This window comes from Hemicordylus capensis, chromosome 4, assembly GCF_027244095.1.
Source record: "Hemicordylus capensis ecotype Gifberg chromosome 4, rHemCap1.1.pri, whole genome shotgun sequence".
NCBI classification, from domain to species: Eukaryota; Metazoa; Chordata; class Lepidosauria; order Squamata; family Cordylidae; genus Hemicordylus; species Hemicordylus capensis.
This window is the reverse complement of record NC_069660.1, coordinates 160785180-160805737: the sequence shown is the minus strand read 5'-3', so window position 1 is coordinate 160805737 and position 20558 is coordinate 160785180. Positions and strand designations below refer to the sequence as shown.

The 20558-nt window shown below is 40.4% G+C and overlaps 1 protein-coding gene across 8 annotated transcripts in view; it reads left to right on the top strand.

The window, feature by feature from the left end:
• The window catches only part of RABGAP1L (RAB GTPase activating protein 1 like), a 301913-nt gene that overhangs the window by 145515 nt on the left and 135840 nt on the right, over positions 1–20558 (top strand). For 7 of the 8 annotated variants that reach the window (XM_053243766.1, XM_053243767.1, XM_053243764.1 and 4 more), the window contains one exon: positions 18632–18745. In XM_053243766.1, coding sequence (XP_053099741.1) covers positions 18632–18745 — 114 coding nt within the window. Of the gene's footprint in view, positions 1–18631; positions 18752–20558 lie in introns of those variants that run through there. The other variant, XM_053243771.1, reaches the window with a different exon arrangement.

The window sequence follows — 20558 nt, the reverse complement described above, 5'->3', positions numbered from 1 at the left end:
TTTCTAACTTCTTCTTATGCTTAGAAAGTATCCTGTTTCCTTTAGGATCTCCTTCAAATGGACTATTCTTAAATCACATGCCGAGTAGAATTTGTGTTGAAGGTGTTGAGCTTGGAACATTGACCCTAATTCTGTGTTTTAAACGGATTCATCCAGGAAAACACACAAAACAAAAAGTCCTTGAAGAAATGGTTGTAGTATTATCTAGTGTTATACAATGTCTGGATTATTAGGAGGAATCTATTAATTGAGAGTACACAAAGTTTAGTAAGAATTAATTGGCTTTTATCCTATTCATTTTTAATTTAACTCCGGGGCCTGAAGTGGCGAGATAGACGACTAGAGCGCAAGTGGAAAAGGACTAGAATCTGACAGATTATTCGATAGAGTGCATTTGAAGATCTATGCTCAGGCGATACGTGCAACAAAGAAGCAATTCTTTCCCTCCCATATCGCATCTGCAAGCTCACGTCCGGCGGAGTTGTTCATGGTTGTGAAAGGGCTAATGCGTGCCCCTTCCCCCTTGAATCAGTACTTGGAACCAACAATTACTTGCTGTGGTGTTTTAAATGAGTTTTTTGTGGACAAAATCTCTCATACTCGTGCCGACTTAGATTCAGACTCCACAATTGTTACAGAGTCTGATGCCAAGGTGTCCAGCAGCTAGGATCTTGGATCAATTTCAATTTGTGACTCCTGAGGATATGGACAAGTTGCTTGGGATGGTGCGGCCTACCACCTGTCCTCTTGATCATTGCCCAACATGGCTTATACTATCTGGCAGGGAGGGTGTTGTAGAGGGCCTGGTAGAGATTATAAATGCTTCTCTGAGTGAGGGCAGGATGCCCCCTTGTCTGAAGGAGGCAATCATTAGACTGCTTCTGAAGAAGCCTACCTTGGATCCCTCGGAGTTAAGCAACTACAGGCCTGTTTCCAACCTTCCGTGGCTGGGCAAGGTGATTGAGAAGGTGGTGGCCTCCCAGCTCCAGGCAGTCTTGGAGGAAACCGATCCATTTCAGACGCATTTCAAACTGGCTTTCGGGCGGGCTGTGGGGTGGAGACTGCCTTGGTCGGCCTAATGGATGATCTCCAATTGGGAATTGACGAAGGGAGTGTGACTCTGTTGGTCCTCTTGGATCTCTCGGCGGCTTTTGATACTACTGACCATAGTATCCTTCTGGAATGTCTGAGGGGATTGGAGGTGGAAGGCACTGCTTTGCAGTGGTTCTGCTCCTACCTCTCGGGCAGATTCCAAATAGTGCTCCATGCAGACTTGTTCTTCAAAATCCACATTTTCCTATGGGGTTCCTCAGGGCTCCATTTTATCTCCGATGTTGTTTAACATCTACATGAAACTGCTGAGAGAGATCATCAGGAGATTTGGTGCAGAGTGTTATCAGTATGCTGATGACACCCAAATCTACTCCGTGTCAAAATAAGAGCCTCCCCATCTCTAGCAACTTTTAAAAAGGCGCTGGAGACACATTTATTCACAATTAGATTTATGGTTTAAATTTTTAATGCTGGTTTTAATGTTAATGTTTTTAATGTTTAAAATGTTTAAATGATTTTAATTGTTTAATTGATTTAGTTTTGATTTTAACTGTTAAATTGTTTTTAATTGTTTTTATTTGTTGTAAACTGTCCTGAGCCATTTTGGAGGGGCGGTATATAAATCAAATACATATATAAATAATAAAATAAATTTAGAGGTCTATAATAGCAATATTAATGTGTTTGGGTCAGCTAGCTATGGTTAGAGAACTGGCCTTATTTTTCATTCAAAAATCTCAACAGATGCCAGGATGCCTGGAGAAAGCTGCTATTATTTATTACATATTTTGAAAAAGTTGTTCGTATGTTTGTGCGAAAGAAAGTCATACTTCCTGATGACTTACAGATACCAAATATTGCATACACAGCCCTGCCACTGAAATGGTTGAGTTGAATTCACTACTTTGAACATTAGAATGTGCCTGGTGAAGGTTTAAATATTTTTTTTAGAAGACATTCCGAATATAACCAATATATTTTAACAGTTATTGTCCTTAACAGATGTTTAACACTCGATAATCAGATAAATACCGTCGTCCCTTGCCAACCGCGAGGGTTCCATTTGTGGAAAACCTCACAGTTGGCAAATTCACGGTTGACAAGGCATTAAAACGAATGGGAAATTGGGTTAGAGGAATTGCGGTCACAAAAAGAGACAAAAATCCCCCAGTTAAAAATAGAAAAAATTACCCCCTGACCCCTGAAATTTCAAAACAGTCTCTCCAAACCATGGATATTCAGGTTTCAGTTGGCAAGACTTGCCACAATTTCCCATGCATGGATACTCAAATCCAGAATTGGGAAACCCACGGTTGGCGAGGGACGACTGTAATTCCAAAACATGCCCAAGAGGAGCAGAAGTTTCTTTGATTCAAATTTACTGTTGTTCACATTTACCATATATAGTAACTAGTCAATAAAATGAATACTATTTGCAATTGAAATCCTACAAATTCCAATCTTCAGACCCCATAAGTGTTATATATGAAGTTGTGGTTTTTTGCCCCAATGTGCATCATTTTACATTTGCTTACATTGAACCACATTTGCCATTTTTGTCACCCACACCCCCAGTTTGGAAAGAACTTTTTAGAGCTACTCACGGTCTGTTTTGGATTTCACTACCCTAGAAATTTAGTGTCATCTATGAATTTGGCCACTTCGCTGCTTACCCTAACTTCTAGATCACTTATGAACAAGTTAAAGAGCACAGTACAGATCCTTGGGGGACCCCACATCTTACTGTGAAAATGGTCCATTTATCCCGGCCTGGACAGCATAAGGCCCGAGAGCCGGATTTGGCCACAGGGACTATTTTACTGGACCCCAGGTATACTGCAGCAACACAGGAACTGGAAACTGCCTTATAGCACCATCCTATGCATGTTTTCTTCTAAATATGTTCCATGGTGTACCCAGTGAGGCTTACACCCATGTAAGCATGCCTAGAATTGCAGCCTGAAGGCAACAATGGTTTAGGGGAGAGGAGAGGAATTAGGAAAGCCCACAGCCGAGAGCGCAGGGCATGCTCTCTCTCCTGCTGTTGTTGCTTCCCTGCATCTGGTATTTAGAGTCATCTTGCCTCTCAGGCTGGAGGTGGCCTATAGCCCTCAAACTAGTAGCCCTTGATAGACTCGTCCTCCATGGATTTATCTAAGTCCTTATTAAAGCCATCCAGGCTGGTGACTGTCATATCACATCTTGTGGCAGAGAATTTCATAGGTTAATTTTGCAATGTGTGAAAAAGTACTTCTTTTTGGTCCTGAATTGTTTGCAATCAGTTTCATGGGATGACTCCTGGTTCTACTGTTATATGAGAGGGAGAAAATTTAATCTCTATCCAGTCTCTCTGAACACCATGCATATTTTATAGACCTCTAACATGTTGCCCCTCAGTCGTCTTTTTCCCCCTAAACTAAAAAGCTCCAGGTGTTGACACCTTGCCTCGTAAGGAAAGTACTCTAGGCCCCTGATCATCTTAGTTTCTTCATCTCCTCCAGTTCTATAATGTCCTTTTTTGAGGTATGGCAACCAGGACTGTACACAGCACTCCAAATGCGGCATGTCTGAAGAACCTCTGCACCTGCACAAAGCATGTTAGGTGAACTATACAGTGGTCCCTCGACCTACGAACTACTCGACATCCGATGTTTTCGAGTTACGAGCGACAAAAAAGACCGGAAGTAGTTGCCGGTTTAGATTCAGCTTACTCGACCTACGGATTTTTAGATGCGGTTTCCTCGACTTACGAATGTTTCCAGACTTCCGTGGTGCGCTCTTCGACTTACAAAAATTTCGACCTCCGAACGTGTGTTCGGAACGGATTAATTACGTAAGTCGAGGGACCACTGTACTTGCAATTTAAAAGCTGAAAAATAGAAAAACTTGAGGAACCTTTGATATTTCCTTGGTCAATGTGTTGCTTTTCTCCAAAGCTTAGGGGTCAGAAGAAGTATACTTCAGCTATTACTGAGCTGAACATATTGATGTATAATTTCCCTTCCTTTATTTATTTTCCTGATGGCTTTCTTTATCATAGTGTAAGAAAAATCAGGGAATTGTATCTCTAATTGCGCAGAGAAGTGAATCATGAAAACTGGGAGCAAGTGAGGTTTTGGAAAAGATTGGGCTTATTTCAGCCATTGTTTGATTTACAAGCCTAGTGGGACTTCATAAGACTATACAATTACTTCTGTTTTGCTATTTGATATGACATTTTTAGATTGAATGTTAACAGTTGAATGACTTTGGCTATTCTCCAGATGATACTTTGCTTACTGAATATCTGCCCCCCCCGCCTGAAATACTATCATAATACTAGGCCTTATGAAACGTTATTTTGAATGACTATTTTTGATGTGCCCATCTTGCTGCTATCTAATTCTTAGTTTATGATGTTTGATAGGCTGATATTGTATTGTATTGATTTCTCTATTTACTGCTTAGAGTTGGATCCTATAAATATAATGGTATTAACATAAACAGAAAAGTGCTTGATCTGTATCTTAATAAATGTCTTATGTACAGTAATGAGAGAAGGTTTGTGAACCCCAGGTAGAATGGTGAGAATCATTAGTAATTCTCACTAGTGAGAATAACTACTGCAAGGTCTTACCACAATACCTTTCTGTAATTGAAACTAGTCTTTCCAAATGCAATAAAAGGGCATGAATTAAGCAAGGCTGTGTTTCTTGAGACACAATAATGTACAAAGTGGGAACAATGAGACTAGTTCAGTATCAGTCTGTAAGATAAGTGAACCCATAGTGTCCACAATTAATTTATCACAATCAGGTGCCTAACCACTTGGTTAACAAGTAACTAAAATTATGGCCTTTGCTAAAAGATCCAAGACCCAATTTTGGTGTATAGACCGGCACAAGATCAAACAGGTCCTCTGCTTTAAATACCTCAGGGTGATCCTGCATGCTGCTGGCTCCAGAAACGCTCATAGCACCCATGTCACCCACAATGCACAGACAAGCGCCTCTGGCATTCTTAAGTTCCTTCAGAGCAGGAGGCCATTATACCTCCGTAGCCGTCAAGCTTTTTGAAACCAAGCCACTGGCACAGCTTCTCAATAGCACTCAACTGGGCCCCTTTTCCAGCTTTGCCTCACTGGAGCTGGTACAGTCCAAATTTCTAAGCATGGCCCTCCAAGTCCCACATGTCTCCAGTGCCACCCTGCGCTTGTAGACAGGCATGATGAAGGTGGAGGCCAGAGCGTGGATGACCATCCTCAACTAATTGCTCAAACCATCCCTTAACCCACGGGATTTTGCCCCCCTTACCCTACAGGACAATCTTTGATCTACTTAGGAACAGATTCTCTGGACTAAAATGTCAGCACTGTGTCTTTCCCCCATTTTTCCTACTTGCTATGGGCTATGACCAGGCAAAAATATCTATCAAACAGAGAATAACGGACATAGAACATCAAACCAATCTAGACAGGGCCCTAAATTTCCTCAACTCCGTAAGGCTCAGATACTCTGTCTCTCTCGCCGCATATCTAACACAGCTGGAAGTCCGAAACTATAGGAGGGCCTTTACTCTCGTTTGATGCCATGCCCTTCCTCCAGCTATATTAGAAAGCAGATACAGAAAGACCCCACTCATGGAGCGGCTATGCCCTGCGATACTGGGCAGGTCGAAACTGCAGCACACAACTTCCTCTTCTGCCCATTTTATAGAGACATTCGCACCAATCTCATTCTGCCACTACTACTCAAGTTCCCAGGATGCACAACCCAATTCTACACTTCTATGCTGCTCTCTGATGATGTACTCACCATCACACATAACGTTGCCAGATTCTGTGTAACAGTGTGTAAGATCCACCGAGTCCTGACAGCCAGCAGGTCCTGATCAGGATGACTTCTGCGATCAACCACACTGTTATATGAAAGTTTTTACATTCCTGCATTTGTACAATTTCTATTCAGTTTATCCACACCCCGCTTATATCCTTTACCTTAAGTTTTTTTAAAATAAAAAACTTTTTAGCTTTTAGTGCTTCTGTTTATACAGCTCAGCAGCTTTTATCATTTACTAGTGTTTTCAGGCCCGTTAAATAACGGGCGCTAGTAAGTGATCCGGGCCCACCCCCACTCCCTCTTGCCCTCCCCCCTCCCCAGAAGTCTTGCGCTCCACCCACCACTCACCCGGCAACTTTAGTCAGTTGGGGCCCAGTCTTCCCCTTGCCACCGCCTCCATGGCCACGCTGCCGGTCCGATCTGGGCCGCCCCCGCCCCCGCCTAACATTCCCGGCCGGTCTCCCCGGCCGGGCAAGGGCCCCAAAGTGTCTCCACCACTGGGTGTTGCCGGCACCGCCAGGCCTCGGCGGCGGCTCCGCCACCACCTTGGGCGGCTTTCCTCGCCGCCTCTTGCCCCCGCCCGGCTTCCTCTGGCCCCCCGCCCGGCTTCCTCTGGCCCCCCGCCCGGCTTCCTCTGGCCCCCCGCCCGGCTTCCTCTGGCCGAGACGGCGGCTCTGCCGCCGTCTCAGCCAGCTTACCCCGCCGCCTCTCTCCTTGCTTCCCAGCTTCTTCGGGCGGCCGCTTCTGGCTGCCCAACATGGCCGCCGGGTGCTGGCGGTCGTGTCTCTCTTGGACTGTTCTGAGCATGCGCTCCGCGCATGCTCAGAACAGTTGAGGCACGAACGCACGCTTGGTGTCCGTCCACGGACGGACACCAAGCGTTTTATTAGAGAGGATAAGTAGATAACAATATAATTTTTATCAGCCCTTATCAGCCCTACAGTTTTTTTAATATTCTTACAGTTTTATACCTTGTCCTGTGTATTTTAGACATACACTGCTTATCATTTTTTGCCAGTACTAATGTATTTTATCCACACCCCACATAACATTCCATGCTTGTGCTTAGTTATACTGGTCTAAGACCATAATGCTAACTTGGCAAAGAGCCACATTTTAACATGGTGATTCTCATTTATTTATTTATTTATTTATTTATTTATTTATTTATTTATTAATTATTATTAATTCGATTTCTATACCGCCCTTCCAAAAATGGCTCAGGGCGGTTTACAAAGAGAGATAACAAACAAATAAGATGGCTCCCTGTCCCCAAAGGGCTCACATTCTAAAAAGAAACATAAGACACCAGCAGCCAGCAGGGGGAGAGTAACTGGCCCTCTCCACCCCCAGCACAGTACCTCCAGTGACTGTTGCTGATGTCTATCTTATGTTTCTTTTTTATATTGTGAGCCCTTTGGGGACAATAAACCATATTATTTATTTATTATTTCTCTTTATAAACCGTCCTGAGCTATTTTTGGAAGGGCAATATAGAAATCAGATAGATAGATAGATAGATAGATAGATAGATAGATAAATTAAATAAATAAAAAATAAATATTTTTTGTTGTGGTGGTTACTACAAGTAAACCACTTTTATATAGGACAAGATGCCCAAACGCAGTCATGTAGCTTTCCGGCTGCATGACTGTGTTTGGGTGTCCTATCCTATATAGAAGTCCTTTGTTTGGTCTGCACTATGACAGTCAGTGGGAACTAGTCATGCCATGGTCAAAAGAAATTCCAGAGGACCTATGAAAAAGAGTGGTTGATTCTCATCTGTCTGGACAGGGTTACAAGGCCATTTCTACGCATTTGCAGCTCCATCCATCAATTGTCAGTCTGTTTACAAATGGAAAAGGTTGAAGACCACAGTTACTTTACCCAGGAGCTGTTGTCCTGCCAAGATCACCCCCATAGCAACCCAGAAAACCATCCACGGTCACAAAGGACCCCCCAGACTAACATCTAAAGATCTGCAGGTCCCTCTCACCTCTGCTCATGTTCATGTGTCAACCACTCGGGGGGAAAATGAATGAGAATGGTGTTCATGCAAGGATAGCTGGGAAGAAACCACTGCTCTCTCAAAAGAACATTGCTGCCCAGCTCAGGTTTGCCAACGGGCATCTGAATGATCTACAAGGCTTCTAGAATACTGTTCTTTGGGCAGATAAATCAAAAATTGAACTTTTTAAATACAATCACAAATGTTCTTGTTTGGCGAAAACCAAACACTGCATTCCAAAGTTAGATCCTTATCCTGACTGTCAAGCATGGTGGCTGCGGCATCATGGTCTGAGGTGTGGACCTGGACGACTTGCTATCATTGAATCCGGGAATTCAGTTGCATATCAGAAAATTCTAGAGGATAATGTCAGACTATCTGTCTGAGCTGAAGCTGAGCCAGCAGTGGTTCATGCAGCAAGATAATGACCCTAAACATTCAAATAAGTATACAACAGAATGTGTGTAGAAGAAGAGATTTTGTGTGTTGGAGTGGCCAAGTCAGTGTCCTGACCTAAACTCTTATTGAAATTTTGTGGCAAAACCTGAAGCAAGCTATTCATGCAAGGAAAACCTCAAATGTCACAGAGCTGAAACAGTTCCGTATGTAAGAATGGACCAATATTTCTCCAAGCCGATGTGAGACACTGATCACCAGTTACAGGAAACATTTAGATGCAGTTGTTGCTGCTCAAGGAGGTTCCAACAGTTACTGAATGAAGGGCTAACATACTTTTTCACACAAAGATGTTGGTTCTTGAATCTTTCTGTTGGGTGAGTATTCAAAATATATCCTTTTTGTCTGAGTTGCTTATACAATGGGGTTGCCTTTCTTATCAGGTTTTGCTTAGGATCTAACCATTTGAATTGTGCTAACATACTGATCATCCTAGGGGATTCACAAACCTTTTCTCAGCCTCTAGATTTTTTAAATTACTGGAATGATTTCTGAGCCATTTGTGACACAAAATAGAGCAATGTGTGTCCCCAACTTACAATTGGTCATGTTCCAAAAGTTCATTTGTTTATTATTTCTTGTTTACACAGTCAGACAGGTGTTGTTGACTGGTTTGTTTTATCCAGACATCGAGTCCTTCCCAAGGACCTGGGATGGCTGTTGTTGTTATTATTATTACTACTACACTTTATATCCTGCTTCCTCCAAAGAGCCCAGAGCGGTGTACTACATACTTAAGTTTCTCCTTACAACAACCCAGTGAAGTAGGTTAGGCTGAAAGAGAAGTGACTGGCCCAGAGTCACCCAGCTAGTATTATGGCTGAATGGGGATTTGAACTCAGGTCTCCCTGGTCCTAGTGCAGCACTCTAACCACTACACCATGCTGGCTCACATTTGTGATTTGGATGTTCATAACTTCAAATGCATATATTTCCCAAGAGTAGCAACTTGTTTGTGGGTTGGTATTTGTAATTTGGGACTACATGTGTATGTATGGATGTTTGTAACTTGGAGAATGCCTGTACTTGACTCCTAAGTTCTCATTGACTTAATTGGTTCATATGCATAGGCTTTGGATTTTACATTTTATTGTACAAAAAGTAGGAAATGATTACATTAAATATTGACCATAGAATTGTGGCAGGGCATGTGCTCAGAAAGACGATAAATATAATCCAATTTCAGTAATAGGCAACTTGCTGGAAGAATGCGAAGGGAGGGAAGGGTAGAAAGGCAGGTTAAGTGGAGGATGTAGATAAAATTCAGTGTAACATTTTCCAGTCTTTTCCATGAATATTTCAGAAACTTGAGCAGTGAGAGAGGGGGTGAGGGCTTGAGGACCAGGATAGAGTGGTTTGTGGAATGGATCAGTGATGCTAGCCTGAGATATATTCTATTTTGTCTGAATTAAAAGTTAAAATGACATCTCCACCCCCGCTCCCGCTTTTTCTCCCTCATATGACACAAAGTTGTAGAGGCGGTAAAATGGCACTGCTGAAATTTCCTGCTTGAAGTAACATATCCTTGTTGTGTCATAGTAAGTCCGCATCTGGAGGACAGTTAAATTTGTGGAGTTTAGTTGACACAGTTGTCTTGCTTTCCTATAGGCAGGGGCGTAGCAAGGTTGGAGTGGGCTCAGAGACAAGATTTTTAAATGCCCCCCCCCCCCCGAAGCTCAGCTCATGAAGTAAAGAAATCTTAAATGAGGCTAAATAATGGTCCTAAACTATTTTTAAAAGGTTTTGTAAATTGTGGATGTTGCAAGTCATTTAATGGTACTAGAGAAAGAAATGCTGTTCTGGTAGCTCCAGGTCATCAATTTCGGAGGATGAATACAATTGAAGGAAGCCCGGGCGGGTGCGCGGCTGGGGGAGTCAGTCATGTGATTTGCCTCTGGGGGCCCCCCCAAGGCAGTGGGCCCCCCAGACAACTGTCTCCCCTTGCCTGATTATAGTTACTCCCCTGCCTATAGGCATTTTGAATTGAGACTAACAAATGAGGAAAACAGAACTGAGGGGTAAGGCAAGATTTTGGTTTGTAGTAGCTGAAGAGAATGGAAAGAGTTGAGGGCCTAGAGTACAGCAATAGTGGCGATAACAGCATGAAATCAGTGTGGTTAAGAGGGAGGGTAGAGCATCTGAAATGAGTTCATCGTACAGCTCTTGCATTCCGAAGAGAGAGGCACTTGGGGATAAAACTCCTTGAGGTGAAAGGTTTAATAAAGGTAAGTAAGTTTATTGTTATACTCACAGGTCATAACACACACATGAAAGCATAATAAAACAGCATAAAATAAAACATAACTAGTACATCATACATAAAGAAAAACAGATAAGATATAAGACACTATAAAACATAATTAACTAAACAGCATGCATGAAAATAAAGAGAGATGATCCTAAGTACCTAACTGTTGTTACAACTCTAGAGGGTAGAATTTGAATATAATAGAATAAAATGGCTGCTTGATAACTAACATAAGCAAACACATCCACCAGCAAATAATTGAACTGGAACCCATGAAATTATCAATAACCTGACCCAGCTTTTTTTCATCTTATTGTTCTGTAAAAGGGACAGTGTAGGACATAACTGTAATGTCCTCCATTTGTCCCTGGCTGCAGGGACAGAGGTCTTGTTCCACAGGAACTTTGTGAAATCTGCCTTCAATATGCTGAGGGCATGGTTTGGAAAGACCAGATAAAGACCCTTTTTTCACTCAGGCCTTTTAAAATTTGATTTTTAAATTTGACTTTTAACTGATTTTTAAAGATTTTTAAAATTGCTTTATATTGTATTTTTAAATTTCTTTTTTTCCTTTTGGTCTGTTATGATTTAATGTACTGCCTAGAGATGTGCATATCAGGCAGTATAAAAATGTGATAAATAAATATGTTGTGTGTTTTTATTGGATTTTTAATGTTGTGTTCTGAGCTGCCTAGAGAACAATTTGTTATGGGCTCGCTAATGAAGTTGTATTTTTAAAAATTTATTTTCTATACCGCTATAGAATTTATTTCTGTACCGTATTCTATACCACCTGATATGTACATTTCTAGGCAGTGTACAAAATTTAAAATATTTAAAAGTTACAAATTAAAATACATAATAAAAACAATAGAATAAAATAGATATTAAAACAAGTTTAATATCTATTTTATTCTATTTTAATATCTATTTTAATTTTTAAAAAATTAATTCTAATTAGAAGCCTGAAAAAAACAGGAGAGTTCCTCTGTGGCTGCCCGAGGGCTTTGGAATATGCTCCCTACTGAAATAAGAGCATCTCCTTCTCTGTTTGTTTTCAGGAGGTTCTTCCTGAAAACAAACAGAGAAGGAGATGCTCTTATTTCAGTAGGGAGCATATTCCAAAGCCCTCGGGCAGCCACAGAGGAAGTCCGGTCATGGGTCGCCACCAAACGAGCTGGTGGCATCAATAATAATATTAATTAATTAATTAACTTGGGCTGCTAAGTGCCTTCCTTAGTGATGCACTGGTGAGATTAAGTAGGTACTGCAATATAGACTTGTTTTTCTTGGTGAGGATACCATAGGCGGAGTTCTGAAAGCTGGACCTAACCAGCGTTGCAGCGGGCATTCCGCTCAAGAAGCCAATCGTGGATTTCCCCCCTACCCCAGGATTTAAATTCCTCTAATGAAGGCAGAGTGTACATTTACATAATATGAAACAGCATGACTGCCCACTGATTTCCCTCTTGGTAATACTTTTGTCGGGGGAACTACATTATCTTACCAATTTTTAAACCTGTACATAGCACGTCTTTTACGATTTAACTCATTATTGAGCAGGCTACACCGCAGAGCTTGAACTTGCTGACTAATATACTCATTCCATTGAAATCGATGTTTTGTTATTTGATCCATAAGCAGGAGATAAACCACTCTCTTTGGCTCCGTAACAGAAATTTATAGGCACATACCATCCTTGTATGCTGCTCATAAATTCAAACCACTTGATGCATTGCCTCCTTCTGAGACTGGTCCAGTCCAAAACTTTGAATAAGACAGTATGACAGTGAGATAGCCATCTTCCAAAATCCACAAACTTTCTCAAAGAGAAGTTTGACGAAAAGATACAAGGAACATTGGGCATACATACAGCAGAAAGATTGAACAAAACCATGGGCAGTGCATGTTAAAGAGAAACATCAAGGTAAAGCAGTGAATACAATATTATCCATTTTGGCTGTGGAGGCAGATGTGAGAAAGCGCAAGATAACAGAAGCAATATGCATAAAACAGCTGTGCCCTACTATAAATGTGAAAGAGGAAATGGGGGAAGCGATGAAATTCATTGGCTGTTGAGAGAGGCTATACATTTTCACACTCCCTCCTGATTATGAGACATTGGGGTTTTGTAACAGGATTGGTTGACATTGGTACTGTAACAGTATTGGCTGTTCACTTTGCCGAGTCATGATGCTTAGTTACTGAATTTAAGAGCATGTTTCAGCCACTGGTGTACAGTGAAGCTGTGTTGTCACATCAAAACATCTGCTAATTTTGAACATTAGTTTTATGTATTATTTTATGTATTGAAAAGGTCTTTGAGAAAGTTTGTGGATAAATTAAGTAATTAAGATGTAGTAATACTCTTTTTTCTTTCCAATTGGAAAAAGACTGTATTGAAATGAGGTTAGGTTGAGAGAGCTGATTTTTACAAGGATATATCCTAGAACTTTAAAGACTTTTTCTTATGAATGCAGATTTATAAATAGAGATGTAACCACGGAAAAGATAAGATTGATTTTCAAGTAAGAAATACCTCTATTTCTTTTTCAGTGTATGGTCATGACATTTCTAAGGGCAAGTAACCATAGCACAAGAACTTCTTACTCTATTTCTGTGTAAATGTGATATAAACCATATGTGTTCCTACAATTGTGTGCTTCTAGAAGAGCTAAATTGATTTGAGTTGACTTCAGATGGGGATCTTGGTAGGGGAGAGTGGGAAATGTAGTGTTGGGAAAAGAGGAAGTGATACGATAAGGAAGTAAGGATCTAGAACAAACTATTACTTTCTTCAACATCTTGTTACAGTCATTGTTCTGGTGGTGGGTGGGCCTCCTCATTTAGTTCCTCTAATGTAACTGAATTGGCCAGGCAACCAAAGTTCCCCCTTTTTATTTGGTGGGTCTTTTTAGTTTGTGACATTTTGCTGCCTGTAGTGGAGACCCAATGACATCCCATTTCCCTCCTCCCTTCTTTTTGCTATTAAAACCACACCTCTAATTTCTTTCTTTTCTGTTAAGGGAAAGCAACAGGATGCCACCTTTCTTTCTTTGCAGGCTGTGGGTGTGTGTGGGTGTGCTGGATGGATTGCTGTGCAGCCCCTGAAAATTGGTCTGCAGTTACATGTCTGAAGCAACCCACTTCACGCTGCTTGGTAGCAAGATTGGCACTGCTTTCAGTAGTCTTCAGTGTGAACCAGTCTTTAACCTGTTGGGAAACCAGAGCCTTTTCCATGATCATTATGGCTTGAAAAAGGGCAGCAGTGATCACAAAAATTGATTGAAACACATGTATACAACTTTTATACCGTACAGGATACTGGTTTTTATAGACTCAGATTCTACTTACTATTGCATAATAGATTTTACTACTCAAGAAAATTTTCAGCTGTTGGTTATAATGCTGCAAACTATGGATTTGCCTGTCATCTAATCACCTTATTTCTTTAGCACCACTGAGAGACAAGCCCTTTTTGGACATCATTATCCTTGTATTCACTGAACACAGGGAGAGGGGGAGCAGGAGTACACCAGCTAGCTGTGCCCCCCATGTTCAACGATTGTTTGTAGTGGCAACCACTGAATGTGGAGAGATAAGAGTTGTATTCTGAAACTGAGAACCTTGGTGTGGGGGTGGGATATGCCTAATAGTCTCATTCTGCATCTGCTCTCCCTCTCCCGGCATTCAGTGAACATGGGGGTAATAGTATCTGAAGAGGGCTAATGTGCCTGCGTGATGTAATGTTTCATAATGTATGGTAACATTCTAGTGCCAAACACCAGACCGTAAATCAGTTGACTAATTCAAAAGCTTTTATTGTACATAAATTTTCTTCTCTTCAGGTATCAGTAATCTGTCACAAAGTGATAAACATTTTCATACACAATTTTAAAAATAACACTACATAGTATGCAACACTGAACACAAGTCAGGAACCAGAGTATATGAGCAGGTGAAAAGGATTGGTATGGTTTGACTGCTTATTACAGAGGGACAATCACAATTTTAATTAGACACATAGAATTTAACATTGTTTTAAATCTTTAATTGTTTTAATGTTTTAATTTTGTTTTAAATTGTGTTTTATTGTAAACTGCCCAGAGATATGAGTTTGGGGCAGTATCAACCCCTTAACAAGGGTTGGTTAATTGAGGACATACTATGGGATCACAAGTTCCTTCTTCACTCTCCTCTCATGCATGAATTCCCCTGTCTTGTAATTATATTCTTAGATCAGGGTTTCTTAACCTTGGGTCCTCAGATGTTGTTGGACTACAACTCCATCATCCCCAGCCACAAAGGCCATAGATGGGGATGATGGGGATTGTAGTCCAACAACATCTGGGGACCCACGGTTAAGAAACCCTGGCCTAGATGTTAACCAGGGTTAATGCTAACAATGCTACACTTCTAACTCAAGATTTGGAATAAGTTCCGAATCCTGGTTTCGGAACAACACTGGTTAGTATTGTGATGCTTAAGATTAGTGCAGACATAACATTGAACTATGATGATCAATGGCAGGAGATTTACACTCTAAAGGGAAGAGACTGAAGAGAGGGAGAGTAAATTGAAGATAGGGAAATATTACATCTGCGCTGTTCCAGTTAGCATAAAATGAATTTCGTTCTGAAATTGTCATTTTCAGAACTAAATTTCTTTCAGAGCAAAATTTCATTTTCTGCTTTTATTAATAATTTCCAGAGAGTCTTTTAAAACACGTGCTTCAAGTTTTTAATTCATATTGTTAGCTTCTGAGTGTAATGTGTAAAAGAAACATGTTTGATCATGAGTGTATTAGGGCTAAAAAATGTCTTGTCACTCTTTCAAAGTATACCAGTTCTAATCCCTCTACAGACCTGGTTATATAAATATCAACAAAGAAAAAAGAATAGAAAGCACTTATTAGATTTTTTTTTTAAACGGGTGATACACAAAAGAAGTGGTCACTTCTAATAAGTGCAGTGAAGAATAAATATTTGATGAGTTTTTGGAGATTAATTTCAATGCAAAACAATAAGATATATTCCTCTTATGTTCGCCCAATAACCCCAGAATCACGGGAAACTCATTTTTGGACACTTTATAATGATATATCTCCTCAAAGTGCCCTTCAAATAGCTTCATTACCATATTGGTCTCCGGTCTCTACATATGAGATAGAACAGTTAATCATGCAATTGAAATGTGGAAAAGCACCTGGAAACGACCATATCCCACTGTAATTTCTGAAGCTCTATAAAGATTGGTGGGCTCCTGTACTGGCTGCTTTTTTTACATATATCAATCAAACTGCACAATTTCCCCAGGATTGGGGAACGGTGATCGTGGTTCCGATCCATAAGAAAGACAGAAGGGCGACCCCTTTAACTATAGACCAATTAGCATTTTAAATATCATAAGTAAACTCTATGCCAAGCACTTATGTGTTAAATTATGTGCTTGGATGGAGCAGGAGTGCATTATTGAGGATGAACAGGCAGGGTTTAGAGCTAATAGATCTGGATTGGACCACTGTTTAATATTACAACATCTTGTGGACAAACAGGTTAAAAGGAATAAATGATCTTTCTTTGCTGCTTTTATAGATCTTAAAATGGCTTTTGATACAGTCTCTAGAAGTCGTCTTTGGTCTAAATTGGCTGCTACTTCTGTGGACTGAAGGCTTCTACTTTTGCTCATCAAACTGCATGAAAATTCCTTTTTAAGAGAGCAGTTAAATCATGCTGGTAATCTTACAAATATATTACCCATTAGGAAAGGGGTGCAACAAGGGTGTGTATTAGCCCCTTATTTAATATTTATATTAATGATTTGATAAGGCATTTGCAGACATCTGACACTTATCCACCAAAACTAGTCAACAAGAAAATTCCAATACTGATGTATGCTGACGATGCAGTAATTTTATCTCAAACCAGGGATGGGCTTAACAGAGCGTTAGATACCTTAGCATTCTATTGCAGAGAAGAGCATCTACAGATTAATTACGATAAATCTAAAATTATGTGCTTCACTAATAAAGTAAAAAAAAAGTATGGATGCTAGATGGACATTGATTAGAACAGATAAATCAAATAAAATATTTGGGGGTAATCTTTCAACAGAATGCTGGGAAATCAGCACATATAAGTATGGTGGCAGAGTCGGCAAAACGTAGCACAACAGCAATCTTAAGATTTTTTAGAACTCAGGGTGCAGGTTTCATTCCAGCTGCTTTAAAGCTCTATTCTGCAAAGGTCATTCCTCAATTATTGTACAGTATTCAATGAGGTCCATATTCAAGGTTTGACATTCTGGAAAGAAGCCAGTCAGGGTTCTTGAGGAACTTATTTGGCACTCCGAAATGCACAGCGAATGTATTTTAAGAACGGAGGCTGGCTTGCTAAAAATCAAATCTTGAGCTTGGCTTTTAATTATCTATCCAGCGTGGTGTAGTGGTTAGAGTGCTGGACTAGGACCGGGGAGACCCGAGTTCAAATCCCCATTCAGCCTTGATACTAGCTGGGTGACTCTGGGCCATTCACATCTCTCTCAGTCTAACCTACTTCACAGGGTTGTTGTGAGAATAAACTCAAGTATGTAGCTCTGGGCTCCTTGGAGGAAGAGCGGGATATAAATGTAAAAATAAATAAATAAATAAATAAATGTTTTTGGTTGAAAATACAGATCTGCGACCAGTTGGTTTAATTCCTGAGTTTCTCTCAGCTAGTCCCCAGTCACTGTGGTGTGTTACAACAAGTAATAAAGTCACCTCTCTAGGTTTAGATCCAGCTCAATTGCTGGAACTAGGCCTAGCGAATGCGAAAAGAGTAGTGAGGCAACGCCTTGATGATACTGAGATCCAAGAGAACTGGGCTGTACTTCCAGAGTTTTACAGAGTAATAAGAACTAAGGTGGACCTTTCCCCTACAAAATATCGGTCGACTATCACTTCTTCTAAGTTTCAGTGGATATCTACGAGAGTAAGGGCTAATTCCTTTCCATCTGCACTTTTAGCTGGGAGGTTTCTGGGTGTGCCTTTAGAAGAACGACTCTGTAGTTGCGGATCAGGAGATACAGAAACTGTTGCCCGTATTCTTCTTCACTGTAAATTCCATTTATACCCTAGGGAATGTCTTATTGCTCCTTTAATATGTAAACTGGTAGATCAATCCGATGGAAATCTTGTTAAACATCTGCTCTCAGATAAAGATGCTTCAGTTTCTATTTCTGTAGCTAAGTTTAGTTATGTTGCTTTTAAGAGGTATGATGGAACATCATCCTAATTGTAAACTGTGTGTGTGTGTATATATGTGTACTAGTTTTTATTCTCTGTTGGGTCTAATGACCATAAATAAATTTACAGTGTACAATGCAAACGTGTTTGTGAATTTAGCAAAAGGACACTAGTTTTGTTGCATTAAGTTCATGGAAATGCAATAATAAACTTATTTGCATGATTTAAATGCAGAGGCACTGATAACTGGAGATGCTAAGCTTACGATGTGTGATACCCATTTAGATTGTACAAAAATTATTCCAGCATATTAAAGAAAAAATTGGGTAAACGTCAAAATTTTAACAAATCTGGATTTTTATTGGATGCAGCTTTGACTAGTTTAACTGATAAAGACTGAATGAATTATTAATTCAGTGTCTGGCTAAGAAAAAACACCCTCTCCTCCTATTAAAAACTATTAATAAAGATCAATAATTCAGATTTGTACTATTTTGACTTAGGAAGGCATTATATTCAGTAACTTGCCAAAAGCATAATCAGACCAGTGATTATACTGTATCATAGAAGAACAAAGACTGATGACATTCTGTTTTATTGATGCAGGAAGCAATCTCTTCTGATCTCTCCCCCCATTAAATGGCTAATAATTTCATTTAAATCTTAAGATAGGACACTAATCTTCTGGATGCTATCCTGTCATGATAGTCTGTCTATCATGTGTGTGTGTGTGTGTACTAGAGTCTGTTCTCAGGCTGCACTGACAAGATTTTGATTTCCCCACTTTCAGTGTACTTTTTGAATATGCTGTTGTTTTTCCATAGGAATCTGCCCAAGAAAGTGTCATTACACGAGACATTCATCGTACATTCCCTGCACATGGATATTTTAAAGATACAGGAGGAGATGGACAAGAATCTCTATATAAGATCTGTAAGGTATGATGGGAGTTTTGAATAATGTTTCTTAGAAACAAAAGCCTATCAAGTCTGACATTTCTAGGTTCTGAATCGTGATCCGTTGCATTAATGAGGAATGGGTTCTGTGCCTGCACAGGGACCTCGTGGGTAGATTAGCTAGTTCCTTGTGCTGCCCACTGTCTCACATGTGCTCTGTGCTTTCGTTGAAATTGGCAGTGGGGAGCGCCATTTCCACAGTTTCTTGCAGACTGCCATCATTTGATGATTGTTCAGCAACCACTCCTGGTATGTGTGTGGTTTTCTTTTTTTCCTACTGTACCGGGGAGGTTCGGGAGGGTCTTATGAATACAACAGATCACTACCAGATCAAGAGTTACAGGCAAGCAACCTGTTTATCTGGATTGTGATCCGTTGCATTCATAAGGAATGGGTGATTATCCAGCTTCTTCAAAGGTGGAGGGCACAGTAGACCCAGAAGCCTATGGTGACACGCTCTTCAATATGCTCCTTCCAAATCCTGCCTGCTCTGAAAAGCTCAGGTCAATGGCATAATACTTTATAAATTGTAGTTGTGAAGACCATGTTGCAGCCGTACAAATATCTGCCATTTTAATTCCTGACAAATGCGCTGCTGAAGCAGCATATGCTCTTGTTGAATGTGCTTTATTGGGGGGGAGGGTCTACTCCATCTTTGTAATTCTCTCCCTCTCTCCAAAAAGGAGCCACAAAATAGCTCCTATCCTCAAAATGGTGGGCAAAACTGAGCTGGGTCATTTCTGCCTATCTGCTACTCGCGGACATGCGAGTCTTAACCTTTCAAATGTGAGGTTGGGTGTCAATTACCTGACTGTGGATGCTGCGCCCGCAATTAACAAGGTTATCGTGTATTACATCATTGGTGAAAATGGAGTAGGGATGAGAGATGGAAATAAAGATAGGTTCTGCAAGTTATGGGCAGGAAACATTGGCTGACATCCTTACTAACAAAGCCTGTGCATTAATAGGAGATATATCCAGAGCCCTTGCACAGCTTCCCTAGGTGTGTTTCACAAGAGCAGCAATATTTCCTAGCCCAGTATCTTTTGATGCAATGAATGCATCTCTACACCTACTTTATCCTTGACTATGTGTAGTTACTTGGCTTTTTCACAGAGAGTTACAGGGACATATCCCTCACCAAGACCTCAGTTTAAAGTGGAATGTTGCAACACTTTAAGAGCAGACCCTATTCCCGAAGGGGTGGGTGGTTGTTTTGGTTTGGGAGCAGAAGCCGGGAAGTAGGCCAAGGAGTTTGCATATATGTTGGTAATGGGCATTTGCATCTTACCGAATCATCTGGTGGTGTTGTGGGAATAGGCAGCTGCCATTTATAATTCTCTTGTTTGTGGAAAGGCAAGTGATACATAACCTTAAATATGTCTAGGTCAGCATGGTTCTGGCTGTTCATCATTTGACTTAGTTATTGCTTGGTTCTGGAATTCTGCACCACCTTAATCACATTTTTTTTTCTTTAAACAATTGAAGCATTAGCTACCCAGCTAATAATAATGCAAGAATTCAAGCTTTCAAAATGCAGGGCAATATGGACATTTTGATAGTTGGATAAAACATATTTCTAGATAAATCAGCCCCACCCCCCATGAGATTATGTTATTTAAGGCAATGATTTGGGAGGATACACCATCTGAATTTTAAATAGTAGAAATAAGAAGCTATCTCCAACAGGTTATGAGAGGTACAGAGGTATTCAGACCCTTGATACATTTTGAAAATTTGGTCAATAGTACAATAAGATATTTTTTGAAAACTACTTTGAAACTGGTAATGGATA